This window comes from Furipterus horrens, unplaced genomic scaffold, assembly GCF_987537825.1.
Source record: "Furipterus horrens unplaced genomic scaffold, mFurHor1.1.pri manual_scaffold_5, whole genome shotgun sequence".
In the NCBI taxonomy this organism is placed as follows: domain Eukaryota; kingdom Metazoa; phylum Chordata; class Mammalia; order Chiroptera; family Furipteridae; genus Furipterus; species Furipterus horrens.
In genome coordinates, this window is record NW_028327175.1 from 38,298,964 (window position 1) to 38,323,371 (window position 24,408).

The window sequence follows — 24,408 nt, forward strand, 5'->3', positions numbered from 1 at the left end:
GTAGATGTCCTACAGGGCCCAGTGGGGTAACCTCCCAGTCTCCTTACCTGGGTGCTTCAGGTGCATCTGTTTGTGGGCTGGGTGCACTGTCCTTTTAATAGTTAAGCCTTGATTGTTGGCATCACTGGGAGGGATTACCCCTCCCCCGCCACCCACCACCCCAGGCTGATTGGCTTCTAGGTTCTGCTGTGACTATAGTGGAGTAATGGCTGTATAGGAGTTGATCCTTTGGCGCAGGACTTGCTTCAGTGGAGCTTTGGTGCTCACCTAGTCCTCCCTTGACTGTCTTACTTTTAGAGGTGGTAGGATTGCAATCTGGTGTAGTCTGAAGCTTCCCAGTGGGTGCCCTGGCTGTGGGGCCTCATGGAAGGTACAAGGTTCGCCACTGCCTGTGCCCTGGCTGCCACCACCAGGCACGAGCTGTAGAGCAATCTGAAGATGGTTGCTACTTGCACTGAGCTTAGAGGTGCCCAGGGGATGCCAAACTGAACCAGGACTGACTGCTGCTAGTGCTGGGTCTGGCGCCACTTAGCAAATCTACAGGATACGCAAAGGTCAGATGCTGCTTGTTTGAGAGATTTTAGGAAAGTCTGAAGCATGAGGCAAGAGAGGCCATTTGTATGGAAAAGCCACTGGAAATAGCTTGGGTTGGCCCACAAGATGGCTGAGGTGGGGTCTGAGGGAATCACCAGGAAAGGGCAAATAGTGTAGGAGACTCAGATATGGTGCCTGCCTGCCGGCTCTGTGTGTGTGAGTGGGGTGGGCCTTAGAAAGGGAACAATGGCCTCTACCAGTACTTTTGTCTGGCAGAAAGCTACTCCCACCCCAGCTCTTGTCCTGATGCCAGACAATTGAAGCTTCTGCCCCAGTACTGGAGCTCCGAGAGAGTGACTCTAAGTAAGTCTGTATGTAGGCTCAGAAGAACTTCCGGGTATCTAGTAGCTCTTGTCTCCTTCAGACACAATCCCCACTGGTTTTTAATAGCCAGAAGTTATGGGGACTTGTCTTCCTGCCACTGGAACCCTGGGCTGGGACCCCTTGCTCCTTAGGGGAGACATCCACAGCTGAGATATCCCTTCCGATTTTAAACCACCACATGTGGATGTGGGACCAGCCTTTTCCACGTCTCTGCTCCTCCTACCAGTCTCATTGTGACTTCTTCTTTAAGTCCCTAGTTGTAGGACTTCCATTCAGCAAGATTTTAGGCAGTTCTGAATAATGTTTGTTCTGTAATTTAGTTGTAATTTTAATGTTTGAGGATTTGAGAACTGAGGGCCTTTACCTACCTCACCATCTTGATCAGAAGTCCTGTGATGTTTTAAATTAAGTGTAAATCTTAGTTTTACTACTCTTTTTTAATATATAACTATCAGTTATACATTTTTGATAATTTTAATAAAATTCTTGATTAAAAACTGGAAGATCATAGAACAATTGTAATTTTCTCCCAGATTATTAAGATTATGTTCCATGGTTTAGTCTACAAAGTCATTTTTATGGTCTGCCATTACTGTGCAAAATGAGGATTACCTGTATTAACACAGTGAGTAAATATTTTGAGTAATGATTAATTTTGAGTTGAAATTATTCACATCACCTCTGCATTATATAACTTAAAACTGTTCTGCTATCAAACTTAATGGTAAGCATACTTGTTTTAATGAGAATACTTTGAAGTAATTCATTTAATAGTATGTATTAATAACCTAAGAGCTTTGAATCTTTCGAATCTTTGAATGTATGCTGTGATGGGTGTATTTTTATTTATTTAGATGATGTTTAGTTTTTTTTGTTTGTAGGTTGTGATATATAATAAGGTTTATTTTGTTTTACTTTTATTAGGAAAATTTTCAAACATACTTAAAACTAGAATAATAAATGAATATTCACCTATCCATTACTCAATTTAAAAAATTAACATTCTACTGAATGGGCATACTTCCTACATGAATTGTAGAGCTATAGGTATTTAGAAGATAATAATATGATGTTATAATTTAAATGAAACATTTAATTAAAAAATTTATTCGCATTTTGTTGTGGGTATATTAACTATACTTTTAACTTTTATGTTTATTCTAATACTATGTTTCTTATTTACAGAATATTTTCACAAATCACACTCTGGATATAAATGTAAGGTGGCTTGCTGTGCTGTATTTTAAAAATGGAATTGATCGTTACTGGAGACGTGTAGCACCTCAGTAAGTTTCATGACTCTCTCCCTCCCAAACTCCTTTCCAAATTCAGGGAAGTATTAGAATGTACCTGTTAATCTTCATTCTTTATGTAAAAGAATAAAATTGTGTTTATGTAAGACATACACTAAAATTAGAACAAGGTAGAGAAGATTAGCATGGTTCCTGTGCTAGGATGACATGCAAATTTGTGAAGTGTTTGACATTTAAAAGAAAAAAAGTATATTACTTATTAAAGAAGAAAAGTGTTCTTTCAACATCCATATTATTGTTTTATTCCATGATATTTTTTTTTTTTTTTTTTTTAATTCTAGGGAGGAGTGGTATGTGGATTTCTTGTTGCCTTGCTTTTGAGGATTTCTAATTTTATGGGCATAAAACAAAGGCTGAGTTGAATGAGTCATGTTGAAAAGGTTTTTTTTTTAAAGAAGTCTGATGTTAGGATTTGGAAAAAAATAATTGAGAAGGAAATCTGAGGTCTTTTCTGAGCCAGCTGGGTGTTAATTCCAGTGTCTTCTGCATAATTTCCTTTGTGGTGGGAATGGGATAATGTACATTTATAATCTCATCAGATTCAGTTGTAACTGCTTTATAGGTAGTTAAGTGAACATATTTCTCTTGATAATTAATTACATGTTACATAATTGACGGAAAGGCAATGCAGACATGACCCTGGAATTTATTTGATAGAAAAACGAATCTTGCTGAAGGAGTAACATAGTCTTTCCTCTCCAGTAGATGGCCACATAGCTCTTCTATTCATAGGCGCTTAAAAAACAAACAAATAAAAAACTTGTCTGAGTACTTCAAAGTGCATATAAAATATGCTCTTGAATAATATTGGAAGCAACTAGAATAGTTTAAGGCTGTACTTAACATTCTGTAGTATAAAGCTAACCCATCTCTTTTATTTTAAAATAAATTCATAATATTGAGAGAGAGTATTTACTAATGAGAAACTATGTACTATTGAGTTATTGGAAACAGTGCTGCAGCACAAACTTTTCTGCTGCTATGTCCAGTTATATTTCAGGTGTTACCTACGACCTTGGCTTATTGGGATAATGCTCCAACCAACTGAGCTATCCCGTCAGGGCCCAAAATTGATTTTTTACTAGCCTGTATGAAGAATATGGTTATAATAAATATAAATAGTCATTTATAATGATAAAGAAGAAGAGTAAATTAGGATTAAATATTTCAGATTTTACTTTCACATAAAGAGTCAGAAACTGGAATTACTTTAAGAAATTAATAGCATTATTCTATGGTATTAGGAAGTGAAATCACAAGTTATCTTTTTAAGTATATTTTGAATTACAGACTGGAAAGGAGATGAATGTACTTAGGAGGAAAGGATGTTAAGAATATACTGAGAAAGGGAGCAAGGGAACAAAGATTAGTAATCATAAACTGGTATTCAAATTGATGCTTAAAATCTGCTTGTTTGTATTTTTATTTATTTAAATTATATTTTATTAATTATGCTATTACAGCTGTCCTGATTTTCTCCCCTTTGCTCCCCTCCACCCAGCACCCCCCACTTCCTCAGGCAAATCCCCTCAGCATTGTTCATGTTCATGTCCATGGGTCATGCATATAAGTTATTTGGCTGCTCCATTTCCTATACTATACTTTACACATTTGCCATGGCTGTTCTGTAACTACCTATTTGTACTTCTTAAACCCCTCAGCTCTTCACGCATTCTCTGACTCCCCTGTCCCATCTGGCAGCCATCAAAATGCTCTCCATACCCATGACTCTGTCTGTTTCTCTTGTTTGTTTAGTTGGATTTTTAGATTCAGTTGTTGATAGATATGTGTTTTTGCCATTTATATTGTTCATAGTTTGATCTTCTTTTTCTTAAATAACTTTCTTTAACATTTCATGTAATAATGGTTTGGTGATGATGAATTCTTTAGTTTTTTCTTGTCTAGGGAACTCTTTACCGTTCCATTCTAAATGTTAGCTTTACTGGATAGAGTAATCTTGGCTATAGGTCCCTGCTTTTCATGACTTTGAATATTTCTTGCCAATCCCTTCTAATCTGTAAAATTTCTTTTGGGAAATCAGCTGACAGCCTTATGGGAACTTTCCTGTGGGTAACTAACTTTTTTTCTCTTGCTGCTTTTAAGATTCTCTCTTATCTTTAATCTTTGGCATTTTAATTATGATGTGTCTTGGAGTGGGTCTCTTTGCATCCATCGTGTTTGGGACTCTGTGTGCTTCCTGGACTTGCATGTCTATTTCCTTCACCAAATTAGGGAAGTTTTCCATTATTTTTCAAATAGGTTTCCAATTTCTTGCTCTTTCTCTTCTCCTTCTGGCACCCCTATGATGTGAATGTTGAACTTCTCGAAGTTGTCCCATAGGCTGCTTACATTGTTCTCTATTTTTTGAACTCTTTTCTTGTTCTGATAGGTTGTTTTTTGCTTTCTTGTGTTCCAAATTATTGATTTGATTCTTGGCTTCATTCACTCTATTGTTTCCCTGTAAATTATTCTTTATTTCAATTAGTGTATTCTTCGTTTCTGACTGGATGTTTTTTATGCTGCTGAGGTCCTAAGTAAGTTCCTTCAGCATCCTTATAACCAGTATTTTGAACTCTCCATCTGATTGTTTATGTCCATTTTGTTTAGTTCTTTTTCTGGAGTTTTGACCTCTTCTTTCATTTTGGCCGTGTTTCTTTGTCTCCTCATTTTAGCAGCTTTCCTGTGTTTGTTTCTATGTTTTTGGTGGAGCTGCTTTGACTTCATGTCTTGGTAGTGTGGCCTAATGTAGTAAGTGTCCTGTAGGACCCAGTGACACAGCCTCCACTATCATCGAAGCTGGGTACTTGAGGTGCATCCTTTGTGTGGGCTGAGTACACCCTTCTCTTGTAATTGAGCCTTGGTTTCTGTTGGCAGATCAATGGGAGAGATTTACCCAGGCCAGTCAGTTGCAAGGACTGACTGACCACTCACCACCAAACTCCACACTCTGTGGAGGATCAGCTATGCAGGGGCCAGGTGGTGGTGTGCCATCGTGGTCTGTAGCTTTCCACTGGGTGTGCTGGCCCTTGGGTTTCCCAGGTGGTGCAGGCCATGGCCAGCTATAACCTGTGTTTTTCCCGGGGCCACCCTGCCTAAACTATAAAGCGGTCTGAGATAGCTTTTACTTGTGCTGGCCTTGGAGATTCCCAAGGGAAGCCAAGCTGAGAATGTAGTCTAGCTGCTGCTAGTGCTGGGCCTGGGGCTCACTGAGGCCAGCTATTGCTTGTTTGAGAGGCTTTAGGAAGTGGTGAAGTATGAGCCAAGATCAGTCATTCATATGGTAAAGCAACTTGGGTGGGCCCATAAGTCTCTAGGGATCTTCAAGTTGGGTCAAACAGAATTAGCTAGGTTGATGGAATCTCAGATATGGCACCAGCTTGCCTGCTCTGTTTCTGTGGTGGGAGAGTTTATAAAAGGGACAATGGCCTTTGCTTGCCTTGATGCCAGATACTTCCGTTTCTCCCTGTATATTAGTGCCTTTCATGCTGCTACCCCAGTGCTGGAGCTCAGGGGGAGTGAGTCCATGTGTGGGTTCTTTAAGAGGAACTGCTTGACACTCCAGCAGTTTCTTCCACCAACTTAATCCCCACTGTTTTTTGCAGCCAGAAGTTGTGGAGGCTTATCTTCCTGGTACTGGAACCCTGTACTGGGGGCCCTTGGTGTGAAGCTGGGGCTCCTCACTTCCGATATACCCCTCCCGAATTTTTATCCACCATACATGGGTGTGGACCAGCCCGTTCCTCATCTGCGCTCCTTCTTCCTGTCTGGACAGATGTGGTCTTGAATTTTGTAGTGATCAGAATTCCACTCAGCTTGATTTCTGATGGTTCTGAGCCATGGTGGTTCTATATGTTAGTTGTAATTTTGATGTGGTTGTGGGAAAAGGCGAGCCATGTCTGCCTATGCCACCATCTTGACCGGAAGTTGCTTGTTTGTAGTCTTATCTAAATTTCATGTTACATAGTTTCTACTCTTAGCACTATTTTCACAGAATGAGGATGAACACAAACTTATATATCATTATATACAATGCAACTCTAATGGGGTCCTAATTAATTAGATAGTATCCAATTTCTGCTTGGGATATAGTCTGAATTTATCTAATGATAGCATGGGCAGAAAACTAAAGGTGGACTGTTAACTATTATTGGAGAATTGCTAAAGTTTCTTGCATGTTAATGTCTTGTTTTCTTTAATAGGTATATATTTTTTACATTCTCTTTTGGTAGTTAATTATTGTATTATATTCTCTTTATTAAAATTATGAAAACTGTTGAACCTGGCTCCTTGGCATAGAAGAAAACTTGAATTTCAATCATGAAGCAAAACATTATATCAGAAAACATTTCATAGGTTTGATAATAGAGGGCAAGGTATTAAAGTTGGGAAATACAGCAGAATTATGAAAGGATTAGACAGATTATTTCTAATGGTAGAGCATAGACTTTCATTGGGCTTTGACTCTTTACGCAGATGTTTATCTTAATTTTGTTTTCTCATTTGTTTACTTACCTTGAGCAAGTATAATACAGGAATGGACAAAATTAGGTTTGCACTTTATTCTTGCATTATTATTTTCTAATTAATGTATTATTTATTTGTAGTATTTTTCTTTGTTCATACGAACAACTGTAAACCTGTTTTGCCCACCCCGCATCTAACATATTTAAAAGTGTACAAATGGTGGGTATAGTTTGAATGTTTTTAATTTGAACACACCCATGTAACTACTATTTAGAACTAGAGAGAACATTACTGGTACCCCAGAAGCTTCCTACCTGCCCCCTTACAGTCACTTGTTCCACTCCCTTCCCGTCAAGTGAGTACAATGTGGTATCTCTCACTTGCCAAAGATTAGTTTTTTCTGTTCCTGAATTTCATGTAAGTGGAAATCATATAGTATGTTCTCTTTTGTATCTGGCTTTTATTCACTATTATATCTGTGAAATTTAGCCATGTAGTTACATGGAGCACTAGTGTGCTCTTTTGTGTATGAGTGTAACATTACATTTTAGGAACATACCACAATTACTTGTTTTGCTGTTGATGGGCATTAGGGTTGTTTGTAGTTGTTAACTGTTAAAAATAATGCTTCCTTGAAAACTCTTTGGCATGTGTTATTGCACATAAGTGTGCATTGTATAGTCAGATGTGTATACTCAACTTTAGTAGATACCGTCAGTTTTCTAAACAGATTACAGTATACCAATTTACGCTCCCACCAGCAGCATGTGAGTTATGGCATTTATTCTACATTGTTGTCAGCACTTAGCCTTTCATGTTAGTCATGCTGGTGTGATTTGTAATTTTTGCATTTTCCTAATGACAAATGAGTACCTTTTTCATTTGGATTTCCTCTTTTGTGAAGGGCCTCTCATTTGCGCATTAAAAAAATTGGGTTATCTTATTGATTTGTGTGACTGTGTATTTTTGTATATAAGTTCTTTGTTGAATATACATATTGAAAATATGTTCTTCCACTTTGCCTTTTCAATTTCTCAGTGGTGTTTTGATGAAGAGAAGCTCTTAATATTAATGTCAGTGTAGCTACCTTTCTTTTATAATTAATTATTTAGGGGCCTATTTACAACATTTTTGCTCAACCTAACGTCATTGAAAATATTCTGTGTTCTCTACCAGAATTTTTTTTTTTTTTTTACTTTTTACATTTAGGTGTATAATCTATCCAGATGTGATATCTGTGTAAGGTTGGCATTAAAATAGAGGCACTACTATGTAGTCTTTCCCTTTCACATTTCAGTGGTTCCTTTGTTATAAATCAGGCACTTTAGATGCATGGATCTGTTTTGGATTCTCTGTTTTGTCTTGTTGGCTTATTTGGCTATCCTTGCTTTAGTTATTGTACTTTACAAAGTTTGATATATTTTCTGTTATTTTTTTGGATTTAATTAGCTGTGTTTTTTTTTCTCCCTATCTTTTTGAAATGGAAGCTTAAATAATTGATTTTCAATTTTTCTTCTTAAAGATACAAAAAAACTGAGGATTTTCTTGTTAACAATGGCTTTAGTTCAGTTTTGCAAGCCTTGATATGGAGTATTTTCTTTACCATTCAGTTAAAAATATTTTAAAATTTCTCCTTTAATTTCTCTTTAAACCCATGGGTCAATTAGATAAGTATATCACCTAATATTCATACAGTTGGGGCTTTTTAGTTACTGTTCTGTTACTGATTTCGTTCCTTGAAATGTGCTGTCTTATGATCCCAGCATATCGTATGTTAGTAAACGTTTTGTGTGCATTTGAAAGGATGGGTTTTGCCATTGTGGATTGTAATGTTTTATATTTGTCGAGTAGGTCAAATTTGTTAATTATTCTATAAATCTTCTATGTCCTTATTCATTTTGTGCTGCTTTTCTCATTTACTGAGAGATGTGTGTTAATCTCCAGATGTAAGTATGGGCTCACCTGTTTCTTCTTTTCATTTTGTTTTTGCTTTCTATATATTGAGGCCTATGTTACAGGATCATATAAGTTCACTGTTATACTCCTATAGAGTTGACCTTGTCCTAATTATGAAATGTTCCTCTTATCTTTAGTAATGTGTTTTGGCTTAAAGTCTAGTTTGTCTGATTTTAATAGAGCCAGACCAGCTGTCTTATGGTTGTATAGTATATCTTTATCTGCTTTTTCTTTTAGTATTTTTTTGTTTCATTTATAATGTTTCTCTTATAAGTAACAAGTATTAGTTTGTTTTGCGTTTATCTGATCTAATAATTGTGTTTTAATTTTAGTATTATGTCTATTTACATTTAAAAGTTGGGGTTAAGTCTATCACCTATTTAAATTGATGTCAAGTCTGCCATTCACTACTTGTTTCTGTCTGACCTCTGTCCCTCCCACCTTTTTTTCTTCCTTTGAATTAGTTGTTACTCAGTAGTTCCCTCTACAAGATTATTAAGACACTTTCATTATTCAAATGATTTTCCTAGAAATTATAATATGCATCATTGCCTTATTAGAGACTGTCCTTAGATTAGTACTTTACTTTTTCCAGATAATGCAAGGACTTTATAATACTTGAACTTCATTTATGCCTTCCTGTCCTTTATGCTCTTATTGTTGAGTACTTTAATTCTGCACATATTTTAAACTCCATAAGATACTATTTTATATTATTTTGCCAGCAGTAGTGATTTAAATTTACTTTTCTGTTGTTCTTCATGCAGTATTACCAGGCTTCCATTTGTCTTTTTTTCCCCCAATTCTCAAATGAGGATATGTTTATTGATTTTATTTATTTTTTTTAGGTATACGTTATTGATTATGCTGCTACAGTTGTCCAAATTTATTTTTCCTTTGCTCCTCTCAACCCAGTACCCCCCGTTCCCTCCTGCAGTCCCATCCCCCTTTAGTTCATGTCCATTTGGCTTCACCCTTTCCTATACTATTCTTAACATTCCCTTGTCTATTTTGTACCTACCAATTATGCTTCTTAATCTCTGCACTGTTTCCCCCTCCCAGCTGCTAACCTTTCAAATGAACCCACAGCTATGATTCTGTTCCTATTGTGGTTGTTTCCTTAGTTTGTTTTTGTTTTTATATTTTAGATACTGTTGTTGATAGTTGTGACTTCATTGTAATTTTAATGTTCATAGTTTTGAGCTGCTTCTTTTTCTTAAATAAGTCCCTTTAACATTTCATGTAATAGTGGCTTGGTGATGATGAACTCCTTTAGCTTTACCTTGTCTGGGAAGCACTTTATCTGTCCTACCATTCTAAATGATAGCTTTGTTGGATAAAGTAATCTTGGTTGTAGGTTCTTGCTTTTCATTACTTTGAATATGTCTTGCCAGTTTCTTCTTACCTGCAAAATTTCTTTTGAGAAATCAGATAATAGTCTTACAGGGACCCCTTTGTAGGTAACTCTCTTTATCTTTAGCCTTTGTCATTTTAATTGTGATGTGTCTTGATGTGATCGTCTTTGGGTCTAGCTGGTTTGGGACTCTGTGCTTCCTGGACTTGTACGTCTACTTCCTTCACCAAATTTAGGAAAGTTTTCCTTCATTATTTTTTCACGTAAGTTTTTAATTTCTTACTCTTCCTCTTATCCTTCTGGCGTCCCTATGATTCGGATGTTGGCATGTTTAAAGTTGTCTCAGAGGTTTCTAAGCCTCTTCCTCATTTTTTTCAGTTCTTATTTCTTTATTCTGTACTGGTTATCTGTTTATTTCTTCCTTATGTTCCAAATCACTGATTTGAACCTGTTTTTTTTTCCCTTTAGCATTGGTTTCATGTGGATTTCCCTTCATTTCACTTAGCATATCTTTCCTTTCTTCCCTTATACTTTTGTCATACTTAATCTAAGGCCTGTGAGCATCATTATTACAAGTGTTTTGAACTCTTCATCTATTAGGTTGGCTATCTCCTTGTTTGTTAGGTTGGCTATCTTGTCATCGCTTAGTTCTTGCACTCGAACCTTGATCCGTTCCCTGTTTTGGGCCATACTTTTCTGTCTCCTCAACTTGACTGGCTCCTGTGTTTGCCTCTGTGTCTTAGGTAGAACTGTTGCCCCTGTTACATTGTAAGGGGCAGAGCCATAGGTATTCATCAGTGCAGGGCCACCCATTTCACCATGTTTTGGTGCTGCATGTGGGGGAGGGGTCTGAGAGGGAACAATGTCACTTGCTCAGCCCTTGCCCCTTTTCCAGGCACTTCACCTGCCTCCTGTATGGGACTGGTGCCCCTCTAGCTGTTACCCTGGTTGTGGTTCCCAGAGTGGGTGTGTTTGCAGGCATTCTAGGACCATGAGGGCCCTCTAAACAAACAGACTCTGCTGAGAGACCAGCACTTTTCTTCCTCTGCCCCAGCCCTCACTGGTTTTCATAGAAGCAATGGTGCTGGAACCATGAGCTTTGCAGCCTGGTCTGGTGCTGGGATTGCTCCCCACGTGTCCCTCCTGACTTCTATAATGGATGACTGCTCTTTCCTCTGGCCAGCCACAACCACTGCCTTTTTGCCACTGCCATTGCCACCACACTGGGTCCTCTCCACCCCTTCTCTGCCCTTTCTCCGCCCCTCCTACCTGTCTGGATGAGTATTGCTTCTTTATATCTTAGTTTATTGGACTCCATGCAGTTCAATTTTCCAGTAGTTTTGGTTGTTTTTATTTTTGATGAAGTTGTATTTCTTCTTATTGTTGTGGAGGGTGGCAAAGCTTGTCTACCTATGCCTCCATCTTTTCAGGAAGTCTGGGTCCATTTGTGTCTTTCCAGAAAAACTACCTTCAGTAGTTTTTTAGTGCACCATTGTAAATGAACTCACTCAAAAGCAGAATTTTCTCATGCTTCAGTGTATTGTTTTTCCACTGAAATATCTGTTACCTTTATTTCACTTAATGTGTTTATCATTTCTAGGCTTTTTCTTTAGTATTTAAAAAAAAACAGATTCCAGTTTTCTGATGAAGTTCTCCATCTTCTACCTATTTTCTTGAATGTAATCATCCTAAGTATATTCTTAAAAATTTTTACTTACTGATTTTAGAGAGAGAAACATTGATTTGTTGTTTCATCCATATATGCATGCAATGACTGGTCGACCCTTTCATGTTCCCCAACTGGGAATTGAACCCACAGTCTTGGAGCATTGGGACGACACTCCAACCAGCTAGCTACCCAGCCAGGGGTAATCATCCTAAATATTTTCAGTGTGATTTTGGTAATTACAGTGTCTATATTATCAGTGTCTATTTGTATTTTGTTTTCAGTCATTTTTTCCTGTTTTTTAATATGCCTGATAATTTTGATCGAATGCTGAGCCTTGCAGAGGGAAAATTGCAGAGGCTTGAATTGTTATCTTTCTTCAGAGAGAATTGTGTTTTTTCCAGGCAAGCAAATAGAATATGACTTCAACCATGATCTAGTTGAGGGTGGTCTCCTGCTGGTTTACTCTTAATCTCCTTACTTTTAGTCTTCCTGGGATTTCAACCGCAGGTCTTGGGTATTTACCAAAGTATTGCTCTTTTTGTGGGCTCTGAACTTCAATTTTTGTCTTTGCAGCATTGTGAGAACTCTCCTTAGCTCTTTAGTCCCTTACCTGCTACTTTTCAGCTTGATTGCTTGTGGGCAAACACTTCATAGGGAGACTCCTATGTCCTGGCTGCCTTCATTGTTTTTAGATGCTGTATTTGTTTTCTAGGGCTTTGTAACAAACTCCCAAAAACTGGAGGGGTTAAAACAGTAGAAATTTATTCTCTCACAGTTCCCGAGGCTAGAAGTCTAAAATTAAGGTGCTTAGAAGAGCTGTGCTCACTCTGAAGGCTTTAGGGAAGACACTTTCCTTGCATGTTTTTAGCTTCTGGTTGTGGTCTGCAAATCTTGGCCTGCAGCTGCATCACTCCAATGTCTACCTCCATCATCACTTAGACTTCTTTACACATGTCTCCTCTGTGTGTCTGTCCACATTTTTCTCTCCTTATACAGCACCAGTCATGGTATTGGGTCTTTTTGTAGGGACAATTAACCTCTACCGATGCCTTAAAACTTGTTTTTAATTCTCCCCAACTTTTTTAGCTGATTTTATTGGGATGACTCATCTGCCACAATGAAAAACTTGAAAATTAGAGCTTTAAAATTTAATTTTTAAGTACACAATACATTCATATAGTTCAAAAAGCAATAATGTATACAGTTTTATACAGTGAGTATTATCCATCCCTGTCCTTTTGCTATCTAGTTTCCTTCCTCATTTTGTTGTCAAAATTATTAGTATTGTGTTTATATCCTTTCCAGATAATGTAAACTAAAAGATTTTAAACTACTTGATTTCTAATAAGTCTTTCATCTCCAACATTCTCTGATTCCTGATTCCTTTCCCTGTAGAATAACTTTACTCAGATTTTATAAGTCAGTAGAAGACTGAATTTTACTCACAGAGTTTTTAGCCAATCATTAATGTTTTTGTCCAAAACCATTTTTATATCAATAAAAGCAAACATCAAAGTATCACATTCATTACTGTGGCTTTGTCTTATTTGCTATGGCTTACTATTTTGTGCTTCCTATTTGTTCAATTGTAAAGACATTTTATGCTTTAGAATTACCTGATGTGCCAATGTACCAGTAATGGAAATAATTTCATTTGCCAAAAACAGTCAGGAACACCTTGTTTTAAAGGCTTTTTTCTTGTTAAAATTCACAGTAGTGCTTGCCTACATTTATTGTTAGGTAGCATTCTCTTGCATAGTAAATATATCTTTTTTTCAGTGCTCTCTCAGAGGAGGAGAAATCTACATTGCGTGCAGGGCTAATCACCAACTTCAATGAACCAATAAATCAGGTTAGTGAGAAAATGAATGCTAATTATTCTTCCTCTTTCCTTAGTTTTTGCTTCTTTTCCAAATCAATTTTGTTTCTTGGCATTAAAAATAAAGTATTGTTACATAATATCCATTTGTGGTGTTTATACATACATCTATGTTGGTTTTTTAATTTTGAGATCCAGGGCTAGGTGTTAAGAATTTTGGTTTTATTTGGCTATTAATTATTTGAAATTCAGAAGTCATTTTAAGATATACTTGTATACTTTTAAAACTTCCTCAGTTTTTGAGCTAACATTGAAAGTGAATATCTCTTTATTTGTTGTCTTACCACATAGCAATTAATTTTAATGATTTAGATTTTCTCTCCCCCCTCTTTGTGAACTACAGGATGATTTCAGGTTTTTGTCTATTTCTTTAATCCATCACATTTTCAGTTCTTACTATGTGGGAGACAGATAGCAAACTATAGTTTTTCCCCTCCTTTATAGTAGATATTTTTCCTTAAGAATAAAATAAGTTGCTTATAGATACAAAGTGCATTGTATTTGGTCATGTGTCCAATGCAGCTTTATCTCAATTTATTTAAATAATCTCAGCTTTTTGCCTTACAGTTCCTTAAGGAGATTAGGGAAGGTGGAAAGGAGTAGAGTAACACTGCCTGGTGCAGGAGGTGATTAGGAAGGGTTTGGGTGATTGAGAGATAAACCATTGGCTAGATGTTCTGTCAGCCAGCATTTGAGAAATACTGATCTGAACAGATATCATTATTGATATATCTAATATTTGATGTTAATTTCTATTCTTAGGTCAGTAGTTCTCAAACTTTGTGGTCTTAGAAGTTACATATATTGCCAAAATAAAACCCTAAATGGTTATATCTGTTGATATTTACTGTAATAGAAATTAAAACAAAAAGTTAATTATCAATTAAAAATAATAAAACTGTTACTTGTTAACATAAACAGGATTTTAAAAAATGATAGCTATTTCTTAAAACAGTAGATAATTTAGTGAGAAGAGTTGCATTTTTCTGCATGTTTGTATATGTCTTTAGTGTCTTGCTCTTTAAAGAAGACATTACATTTTCATAGCTGCTTCTTCATTTACTGTGTTGCCATATATTATTGGGATAATATGTTATTGGGAAAGGGAGGACCTCACAGAAAGGATTTTAGGCCCCTGTCCCTGAGATACATACATCACACTTTGAAAACCACCGTCTTAGATAATTTTTTTGTGAAAATTTTATTCATTTTGATCAAATGTATAATTAACCAAAAAGGTAACTTTCAACTATGAATGCATTTCTTATCCACTGCTTTGATTACATATGTTTATTTCTGATGATTAATTTCTCCTTCTCCAGATTGCAACTCAGATTGCAGTGCTGATTGCAAAAGTTGCTCGATTGGACTGCCCCAGACAGTGGCCTGAACTGATTCCTACTCTTATAGAATCTGTGAAAGTCCAAGATGATCTTCGACAGCACAGAGCATTACTTACCTTCTATCATGTTACCAAGACTCTGGCCTCTAAACGTCTGGCTGCTGATAGAAGACTGTTTTATGATGTAAGTGGTGTAATATAATTTGATTATGAAAACTGTGCTACTTATATAAAAATTGTAATTTTACCTAAATATTTTATTGACAGATTATGAATTTTTCTATATGACCCTTATATAGAAGTCTTAATTCTTAATTTGGCTTTCTCAGGTTTTACGCTCCTAATGCATTGCCTTAGTTTTCAGTATAATTTATATTTAGCCTAGGCAGTCTCTACAGGTTTTATCTAATTAGGGACTTATTCTGTACAGCTTGTTTGAGTTAGTTTCCTGACCACTTCAGCTTTCTTTCTGTGTTTTCTTGTAGTGTGAGGCTATTTCCTTTCCGTATAGAATAAAATATTCCTACTCATTATCTTGTGCTTACTTCCAGCACAACATTTATTACATTGTACTGAGTTATAATTGCTAACTACCTTTTCGTTAAGAATGTATAGGCATTTTACAAATTTGTTATGAAATTATGAAAACATACAGGAAAATAAAGGACAAATAAAAACTGCCATATACACATGACCCAGATTTAGCAGTTACCATTTTATTTTTGCTTTATTGCTTTTTTCTAAGGTATTTTAAAGTAATTAAAAGATTTCATGATATTTTATTACTAAATACGTCAGCATTCGGCTGTAAAAGATAGGTATTCCTGAGGGGGAAAAGTTTAATTTATGAAATGCCAGAAGAAATAAAACTTCCTATAATGAATGGTTCCCTTTTGATATTCACGGAGTCATGTCTGCATACTTCTCAGTTAAAAGTCACTCAGCAGTCAGTGGGTGGCACTGACTGGCTTAGAAAAAGGAAATGCAGTCTTTGGGCTTTTCCTGCACCAGTACCTAAAAAGTTTCATTCAGTAGCTTATTTTTATATTATCTAACTAAATATTCCCTTCCCCCTCCACATGTGTGAGAAGAAATGTAGAAGGGATATTTTTATTCTTTCTACTTGCTTCCTTTATTACTTTCTTTTCTAGTTGAGACTTACATAAGCATACATCTTCCGGTGTTTTCTGGAACATGTAGAAGCATTCAGGGCTTGTATGTATAGGATAGTTGGCACTCTTCCTCCCCAAATTCCTGTCATTTTTTCTTTGTCTCTCTCCTTTCACTATTGGGCTGAAAATTTAGTTTTTATTGCTGCTTCTTCATTTCAGTCATCCCTATTTGTGTAGAGGGCTTTGGTAGCCTAGCTAAAAAGAATCTTGAATTGGAGCTTTAATAAATGCCTAATGTCCTTAACAAGCTGCTTAACTCCAGAATTGGAATCTGAAACAAAGGAGAATATTAATTAAGAAACTTTTTTTTTTCCCATACTACTGTTTCTTTTCCTTCTTTTTTAAAAAATTGCCCTCTAGTGTCTTTAGGAGCCAGCCCTTTTACTCATGGTGGCCCCCCTAAACTGAGACGGAGATTGCTGTGTGTCCTGCCAGAGTCCCCTGTCAACGCTGAACATGGGGGAGCAGAGAAAGCATAAGCCAGGACAACTACTATTTCTTTCTTGATTTCTGTTTCAGATGCTGTATGCCTTCAGTCAGCAATACCCTCTGTTTGCCAACCCATTTCTGTGGTTTTATATTTATACTCCTAATATAAAGAACTTTTATACTGTTACTTTTTAGGGCAAGAAAGAGGGAAGAATTAATAAAGATCTAACTTTGCCATTAATATCTGTAAATGTTACTGTGTTGTTTTTTAAAGAAGCAAAGGTGAAAATCTTAGACATTAATGATAGTTGCTTAAGATGGAATGGAATAATAAAACTTTTGATTATCTGAATTACTGAATTTCCTCACATAAGTTTTAGAATCAAATTATAAATGAAAAAGGATGATTTTTTGGAGCAAAATACAATTTTATTTTAATGACTTTGATTCTACCATGAGGAAGTACTTCCTTTTATTCAACTCTTGAGACAGTAAGAGCCTTGGTACAGTATTCAGAGGTGTCCTGTGGTATATTTTGTTCTTTGTATTGGGAGTGAGTGAGGAGGATTTTTTGTTCAGTACTTATACTATAATTTACATCATACATATGCAGTGGAGGAATTCTTTAAAGGGGTAGTCTCCTGGTAATAGAAGCAGTACCTGAAAAAATTATACCAGTTAAAAGCAGTTTTGCCCTTCTGCTACCATTATTATAAAACACCTTTAAAATAAATTGACATGATTTCAAAATATACTGGTGAAGTAGGGTGGCAGAGTCTCCCTTAATGTTTTTCTTCTTAAGCTAGTATCAGATTTCATCTGGTCAGCTATTTTTCAAGCTTAGTCTTACTTGTAATTGAGGAACTAAGGAATGGTTACCATTGTTGTCTTTATTGAGCCTAACATGTAGTGATAATGGTATATATATATATATATATATATATACACACACACACACATATATATATATACACACACACGCGCGCACACACACACACACACACACACACACACATATATATATACACACACAAATATATATGAGAAAAACATTTAGTTTATATTAGCTGTACCTTTGATAGATACTCTATACAAATAATAGAACAAAATGATACGTTTTTCTGTTGAGTAGTGCAAAAAGAGGTGGGATTTACTGAAGAACTTTTTAGATGAGATTCCACAGTTCATTGCATGCATCAGTATTGGCCTCAGTGAGCATGTGGGAAAATTTTCCTTTATGTAGTTAGGAAAATTCTACCATTATTGAATAAAAATTTTTGGAGAACGGGGTTACTATATTGATTCTGAATGTATGGGATAGTATCTACTTAGTATTAGTTTATATTTTGATGTTGAAAAATTTAAATAGAACTTATAAAAATAATGCTTTTTTTAAACTAAATTATTATATAGTTAATTGGTAGTTACTAAGATGCATTAGAACATAAAGATTAAAAATATAGGCTCTGAGCACATTTCCTGATTTAAATCTTATCTCTTTCTCTTATTAATTATGTTGTTTGCTTTTGGACAAGTTACTTAACCTTTCTATACCTCAATGTTTTCTTATTTTAAAAGGGGAATAATATCTACTTTTTTCTATTTTTTTAAAGATTTCATTTCTTTTTAGAGAGAGGGGAAGAGAGGGAGAGAAACATCAATGTGAGAGAGAAACATTGATTGGTGGCTTCTTGCATGCCCCTTTTCTGGGACCTGGCCCGCAACCCAGGCATGTGCCCTGACAGGGAATCAGTCGAACTTCGTTTGCAGGCTGGCGCTCAGTCCACTGAACCACACCAGCCAGGGCAATATCTACTTGTTAGATTGTAATGAGTAAATAAATTGATATAGGAAAAATACTGAAAGCAGTGCCTATGACAGAGTAGTAAATATCGTACTATTATTATAATAAATATTATCCTATTGTTCATAGTGTTATTTTTACCATGTAAGTTATACTCTGCATAAATATTTGTATCCTGAAAATACCTCTTAAAAGATTTCAAGTGACTTTAGGTAACACTGACAAAAATTTTTATATAAATAATCCTTCTCAATAATTTTAATAGACTATATGTATGTAGAAATTAATATTAATCAAGTAGTTTAAAGGAGGAGACATAAAGAAGGGCTATAAAATAATTCAGGTTGTCATTTTGTTGTAAGCAAGGGACTGTTTCAGAGTGTAATAGTTTTCTGTTCTTATTTAAAATTTGGATATGCCACCCTTTTTTAATTTTTAAAATTATTTTTCATTTTGGAGTACGTTTATTAAAGCTGGGGACAATGAAATAGGTAAGGACTTATAATAGAAGAAGCACAAGGAGAGAGCCTAGGTGGGTCTTCTTTGGCTCTCTAGGAATGTTACAGGAAAGAAATGAGCCAAGGCAGGGCTGCTTTGGCTCACTGAAAGGTCAGAGAAAAGGGATCCTTGGAGACAGGTTCAGGGATTTAGCCAGAGTGAGCTGCTGCTGTTCATTGCTCCCCTGGTTGCAAGTCTCATGGAGTCCCTTAGAGTCTGGGAGATGCCTACCTGTCGGGGAAGAAGAGGGGTTAAGGGAAAGGTGCTGGCGTGCTCCCAGGAGGGAGAACATGTCTAGGTTTTATTTACTACATAAAGACAGTATAAAATGGTTCTAAAAATTGTAGGCAGGGCTGTAGATTTGTTTTATTGGTTGAAATATTTGCTACAATGAGAAATTATATTCTAGCTTAAAACAGAACTTTATTTACATCTTATGTATAATTTCTATTGTTTCCTGTCTCTAAATCCTACTACTTCTGGTCTTACACTTTATTCTGCCCGACAAATATCTTTATGATTTATATGCTTGGAAAAGTATAGGATGCTATACCTTAACATATTGAATGTAATAAAAATTAGAATGATGGGACTTCCATTCAAGATGGGGGTGTGGATGGACTTGCTGCGTCTCCCTCTACGACTGAGGGGGAGTACAGCTGCCTCGGAACTGGAGGCAACGGTAAGTTCCAGGGGGTCAGGCTGCATGGAAGTCCAGCAAACAAGGATGTGGAGGGGAAGTACTCGTCCAGACAGGTGGGAGGGGTGGAGCCAGGTGGGGAGGGTGCGGTGTGGTTGTGGCTGCAGTGGAGGCGACAGTGGTGGCAGCAGGCTGGCAGAGGGCGCAGTCACATGTTTTGGGGGGTCACGAGGGACACCTGGGGAGCGTTCCCAGCTCCTTACTGGACCTTGTGGCCCACTGTCCCAGCATTGCGGAGGGTCGGGCCTCATTGCTTCTGATTGTACAGGCCAGTGGGGGTTGGGGTCAGGGAAGAGGCTGCCAGTCTCGGTGGAGTCTGCTTGTTTGAAGGGCCCCCACGGTTCGGGAGCATTTGCAGACCCACCCACTCTGGGAGTGACGGTCGGGACAGCTGCTGGAGGGGCGCTGGTCTGGTGCGGAGGTTCGGCGGGGGCTAAAGGGGGGGCCGAGTGCTGGGCAGGTGGCATTGTTCCCTCTCGGACCCCTCCCCCACATGCAGTGCCACAACGTGGTGAAACAGGTCTTTCTGTACTGATGAATCCCTAAGGCTCCGCCCCTTACAATTTAACAGGAGTGGCAACTCTGCCTGGGACGCAGAGGCAAACAAACACAGGAGCCTGTCAGAATGAGGAGACAGAGCACTATGGCCCAAAAGGGGGAATGCATCAAGGTTCCAGTGGGAGAACTAAGCGACAAGGAAATAGCCAACCTAACAGACGTAGAATTCAGAACACTGGTGATAAAGATGCTCACAGGCTTGACAGATACTCTTGAGTATGGCAAACGCATAAGAGAAGAAGTGAAGGCTATGCTAAGTGAAACGAAGGAAAACCCACACAAAACCAATGGTGAAGGGAAGGAAACTGGGGTTCAAATCAATGATTTGGAACTTAAGGAAAAAATAAACAATCAGTGCAGAATGAGGAAGCAAGAATTGAAAATAATGAAGGAAAACTTCCCAAATTTTGCGACGGAGATGGACACAGGTCCGGGAAGCACGGAGGGTCCCAGGCAAACTGGACCTAGACGGGACCACACGAGGACACATGACTGAGGTGCTAAAGGTGAAAGATAAAGACAGAGTCCTGGGGTCAGCAAGAGAGAGGCAGAGAGTTGCCTACAGGGGGTGCCTATAAGACTATCAGCTGATTTCTCAGAGGACACTTTGCAGGCAGGAAGGGACTGGCAAGCAGTATTCAATGTGATGAAAAGCAACCTGCACCAGAACTACTTTGTCCAGCAAAGCTATCATTTGGAATGGAAGAGAAGATGAAGTGCTTCCCAGATAAGGTGAAGCTAAAGGAAACTCATCATCACCAAGCCATTATTATATGAAATGTCAAAGGGACTTAAGAAAAAGAAGATCAAAACTATGAACACTAAAATGACAACAAACTCAAAACTGTCAACAACTGAATCTAAAAAGTAAAAACAAAATCCAGCTAAGCAAACCAGAATAGGAACAGAATCACAGATATGGGGATCATTTGGAGGGTTATCAGCTGGGAGGGGGTAGGGAGAGAAATGGGGAAATGGTGCAGGGACTAAGAATCATAATTGGTTGGTACAAAATAGACGGGGAAGTTAAGAATAATATAGGAAAGGCTGAAGCCAAAGAACTTATATGCATGACCCATGGACATGATCTAAGGGGGATGGGATTGCTGGAGGGAAGGAGGGTACTGGGCAGAGGGAAGCAAAGGGGAAAAAAATTAGAACTACTGTAACAACATAATCAATAAAATAGACTTAAAAAAATTAGAATGTTGGATGGATTTTCTGACTCTAGACATATGTTAGCCTCATATTCTAAGGAAGGACTTTCTAAGAAATATATTAACATTTATTGAAGCTATAAGTAAAGCTAAGACATTTCTTGAGCCGAAGCTTCTTTTTTACTCTGGTCAGACTATATCCCTTATTCTTCCTTTTTTAAAAAATATATTTTATTGATTATGCTATTACAGTTGTCCCAGTTTTTCCCCTTTTGCCCTCCTCCACCCGTTTCCCTATTTCTTCCAGCAATCCCTGCCCTTAGTTCAGGCCTATCGGTCGTGCATATAAGTTCTTTGTCTACTCCATTTCCTATACTGTTCTTAACATCTTCCTGTCTGTACCTACCAATTTGTACTTCTTAGTCCCCCTACCATTCCTTCATACTCCCCTTTTCCCCCTCCCAACTGATAACCCTCTAAATGCCCTGTATATCTATTGTTCTGTTTCTGTTCTGCTTGTTTGCTTAGTTGTTTAGATTCTATTATTGGTAGTTGTAAATTTATTGCCCTTTTTAATGTTCATAGTTTTGATATTCTTTTTCTTAATAAGTCCCTTTAACATTTCATATAATAGTGGCTTGGTGATGATGAACTCCTTTAGCTTTCTTTACCTTGTCTGGGAAGCACTTTATCTGCCCTTTGATTCCAAATGATAGCTTTGCTGGATAGAGTAATCTAGGCTGTAGGCCCTTGCTTTTCATTACTTTGAATACTTCTTGGCAGTCCCTTCTTGCCTGCAAAGTTTCTTTTGAGAAATCAGCTGAAAGTCTTATGAGAACTCTTGTAGGTAACCATCTGCTTTCTCTTGCTGCTTTAAAGATTATCACTTTATCTTTTACCTTTGGTATTTTAATTATGTGTCTTGGTGTGGTCCCTTTGCGTAGGTCTTGTTTGGGACTCTATGTGCTTCCTGGAATTGTCTATTTTCTTTCATTGTTTTTCCTAATAAGGTTTCAATTTGTTGCTCTTCCTCCAGCACCCCTATGATTTGAATTTGGTATGTTTAGAGTTGTCCCAGAGGCTCCTTACCCTATCTTCGTTTTTATTTGATTGATTGATTGATTGATTGATTGATTGCTTGCTGTTCTGATTGAATGTTATTTTCTTCCTTATGTTCCAAATCATTGATTTGAATCTTGGCTTCATCCCCTCCACTGCTGATTTTGTGCAGATTTTTCTTTATTTAACTTAGTTTAACCTTCATTTCTGCATGGGTCCTTTTGATGCTATTGAAGTACCCATTGAGTTTCTTGAGCATCCTAATAACCAATTTTTTGAACTCTGCATCTGTTAGATTGCTTATTTCCATTTGTTTAGTTCTTCCTCTGGAGTTTTGTTCTATTTCATTTGGGCCATATTTCTTTGTCTCCTTATTTTGGTAGCCTTCCTGTGTCCCATGCTTGTTTCTGTGTATTAGGTAGAGCTGCTTTGACTCCTTGTCTTGGTAGCATGGCCTAATGTAGAAAAGTACACTGATGAGTTGGATGGGGTGGAGCCTTAGGTAATCACCAGGGTGGGGCAACCCATGTGAACTAGGTTGATGGAGTCTCAGATACTGTGTTTTGCTCTGTGGCTCTGGGTGGGGTGGGCTTAGAAATGGGACAATGGCTGCTGCTTGGCTTTTGAAGTTTGTCTCAGAGAAAGCTGTCCCCTGGCACTTGCCCTGATACCAGACACTTCAGTTTCTCCCCATTTGCCATTTTTGCCCTTCCCAATGCTGTCTCAATGCTGAAGCCCAGAGACAGTGAGTGTATAAGTCCCAAGTTTGTTGTAGGCCCTTAGAAGAGATGCCTGAGAATCCTGCAGTTTCTTCTTCTGCCCCAAACCCACTGGTTTTTATAGCCAGAAGTCATGGCGACTTATCTTCCTGGCACTGGAACCCTGGGCTGGGTGGTCTGCTGTGGGACTGGGATCCTTTCTTGCTCCAGAAGTATCCCTCCCTATTTTTATCCACCACACGCGGTTGTGGGACTGCTTGTTTTGTGGCTCCGTGTGTTTGCTCCTCCTACCCGTCTGTATGAATGTGACTTCTTTAATTCCTTAGTTGGACCACCATACAGGTTGATATTCTGACAATTCTGGGTGCTGTTTTCTTTTTCTTTTTTTTTTTTTGTGTGTGTGATTTAGTTGTAATTTTGCTGTGGTTGTGCAAGGAGGCAAGTTGTATTTATGCCTCCATCTTGACTGGACGTTCTCCATGCATTCGTTTTAAAAGAGGTAACTATACATTCTAATATGAATTAGCTCCAAGACATGCTGGGCTCTGTGCCGTTGCCTTCCACACTCTGCAGCTTTGCTGGCTCCTCGTGACCCTGGGCACACAGGAGATAGGGGTGGAATTTCAGATTATATTCTTGTAATTAGATTATTTGCTTCTGTGTTACAACAGTATTTCATGGAATGATGTCAATTTTTGGCCATTAACTCTTTATGATACTGCTGCGTGTACTGTTGTATTGCTTGACATAATTGTCATTACAATATTTTGGCTGTAATGAAACATTAGGATTAAATAATTTGATATTACCTTTGAAATGTTGTATGCATACTTGAGAATATGCTAAAGTAACTTACTAAGTTCTTATTGCACCTGTTGTCAAGTGTGCATGCAGGACAAGGAAGGGACAAAGCCTAGCTAGCCCTTACTGATCAGTTGGTGAAGGTAGGAGCCACTCTTTAACTTCAGACAGTTTATTATTTATTTTGGACAGAGAAAAGTAGTTAGCCATTGGTATCAGCTCTCTGTGGTCTTTGTTCCACAGGCCAAAAAGAACGACCAAAGCAATAGGGCTGAATGAGTCCAGTGCAAATTGTGGGATGCCCCATTGCTGAGGAGCCAGTTCTAAACTGTAACTAAGTGGTTGGTTTTTTGCAGCTCTGTTCTAAAGGGGTTGTGGAAGATTCTTACACATTTTCAGAACCCTGGAAGTGAGGAGATAGGGAGGTAAGCAGGAAAGAGCCTAGCAGTTCTTTACTGCCTTTCACCTTCTTGTGTTCCAGGAAGATCACAAGGTGTTAGCCACTGCTCAATTAACTGGGGTTCAGGCCTTTGCCTGTGTGGACTATGTAGATAAGTGTAGTTGCCAGGGGGGTATGGCAATGCTGTTTCCCTACATGTGTAAGCACAGACTATTA

General features: G+C 37.7%; 1 protein-coding gene and 2 non-coding genes across 3 annotated transcripts in view; 2 read left to right on the plus strand and 1 right to left on the minus strand.

Annotated features, from left to right (window-relative positions):
- IPO11 (importin 11) overlaps positions 1-24,408 on the plus strand; it is a 199,437-nt gene that overhangs the window by 17,052 nt on the left and 157,977 nt on the right. Inside the window, exons 4-6 of the mRNA XM_090276309.1 lie at positions 2,104-2,204; positions 13,454-13,526; positions 14,876-15,079. Coding sequence (XP_090132435.1) covers positions 2,104-2,204; positions 13,454-13,526; positions 14,876-15,079 — 378 coding nt within the window. The remainder of the gene's footprint in view (positions 1-2,103; positions 2,205-13,453; positions 13,527-14,875; positions 15,080-24,408) is intronic.
- Positions 2,306-2,408, plus strand: LOC150008418 (U6 spliceosomal RNA). Its single transcript, XR_016511484.1, has one exon. It is a non-coding gene; the product is annotated as a U6 spliceosomal RNA (small nuclear RNA).
- Positions 16,416-16,556, minus strand: LOC150008419 (small Cajal body-specific RNA 11). The gene has a single exon (XR_016511599.1).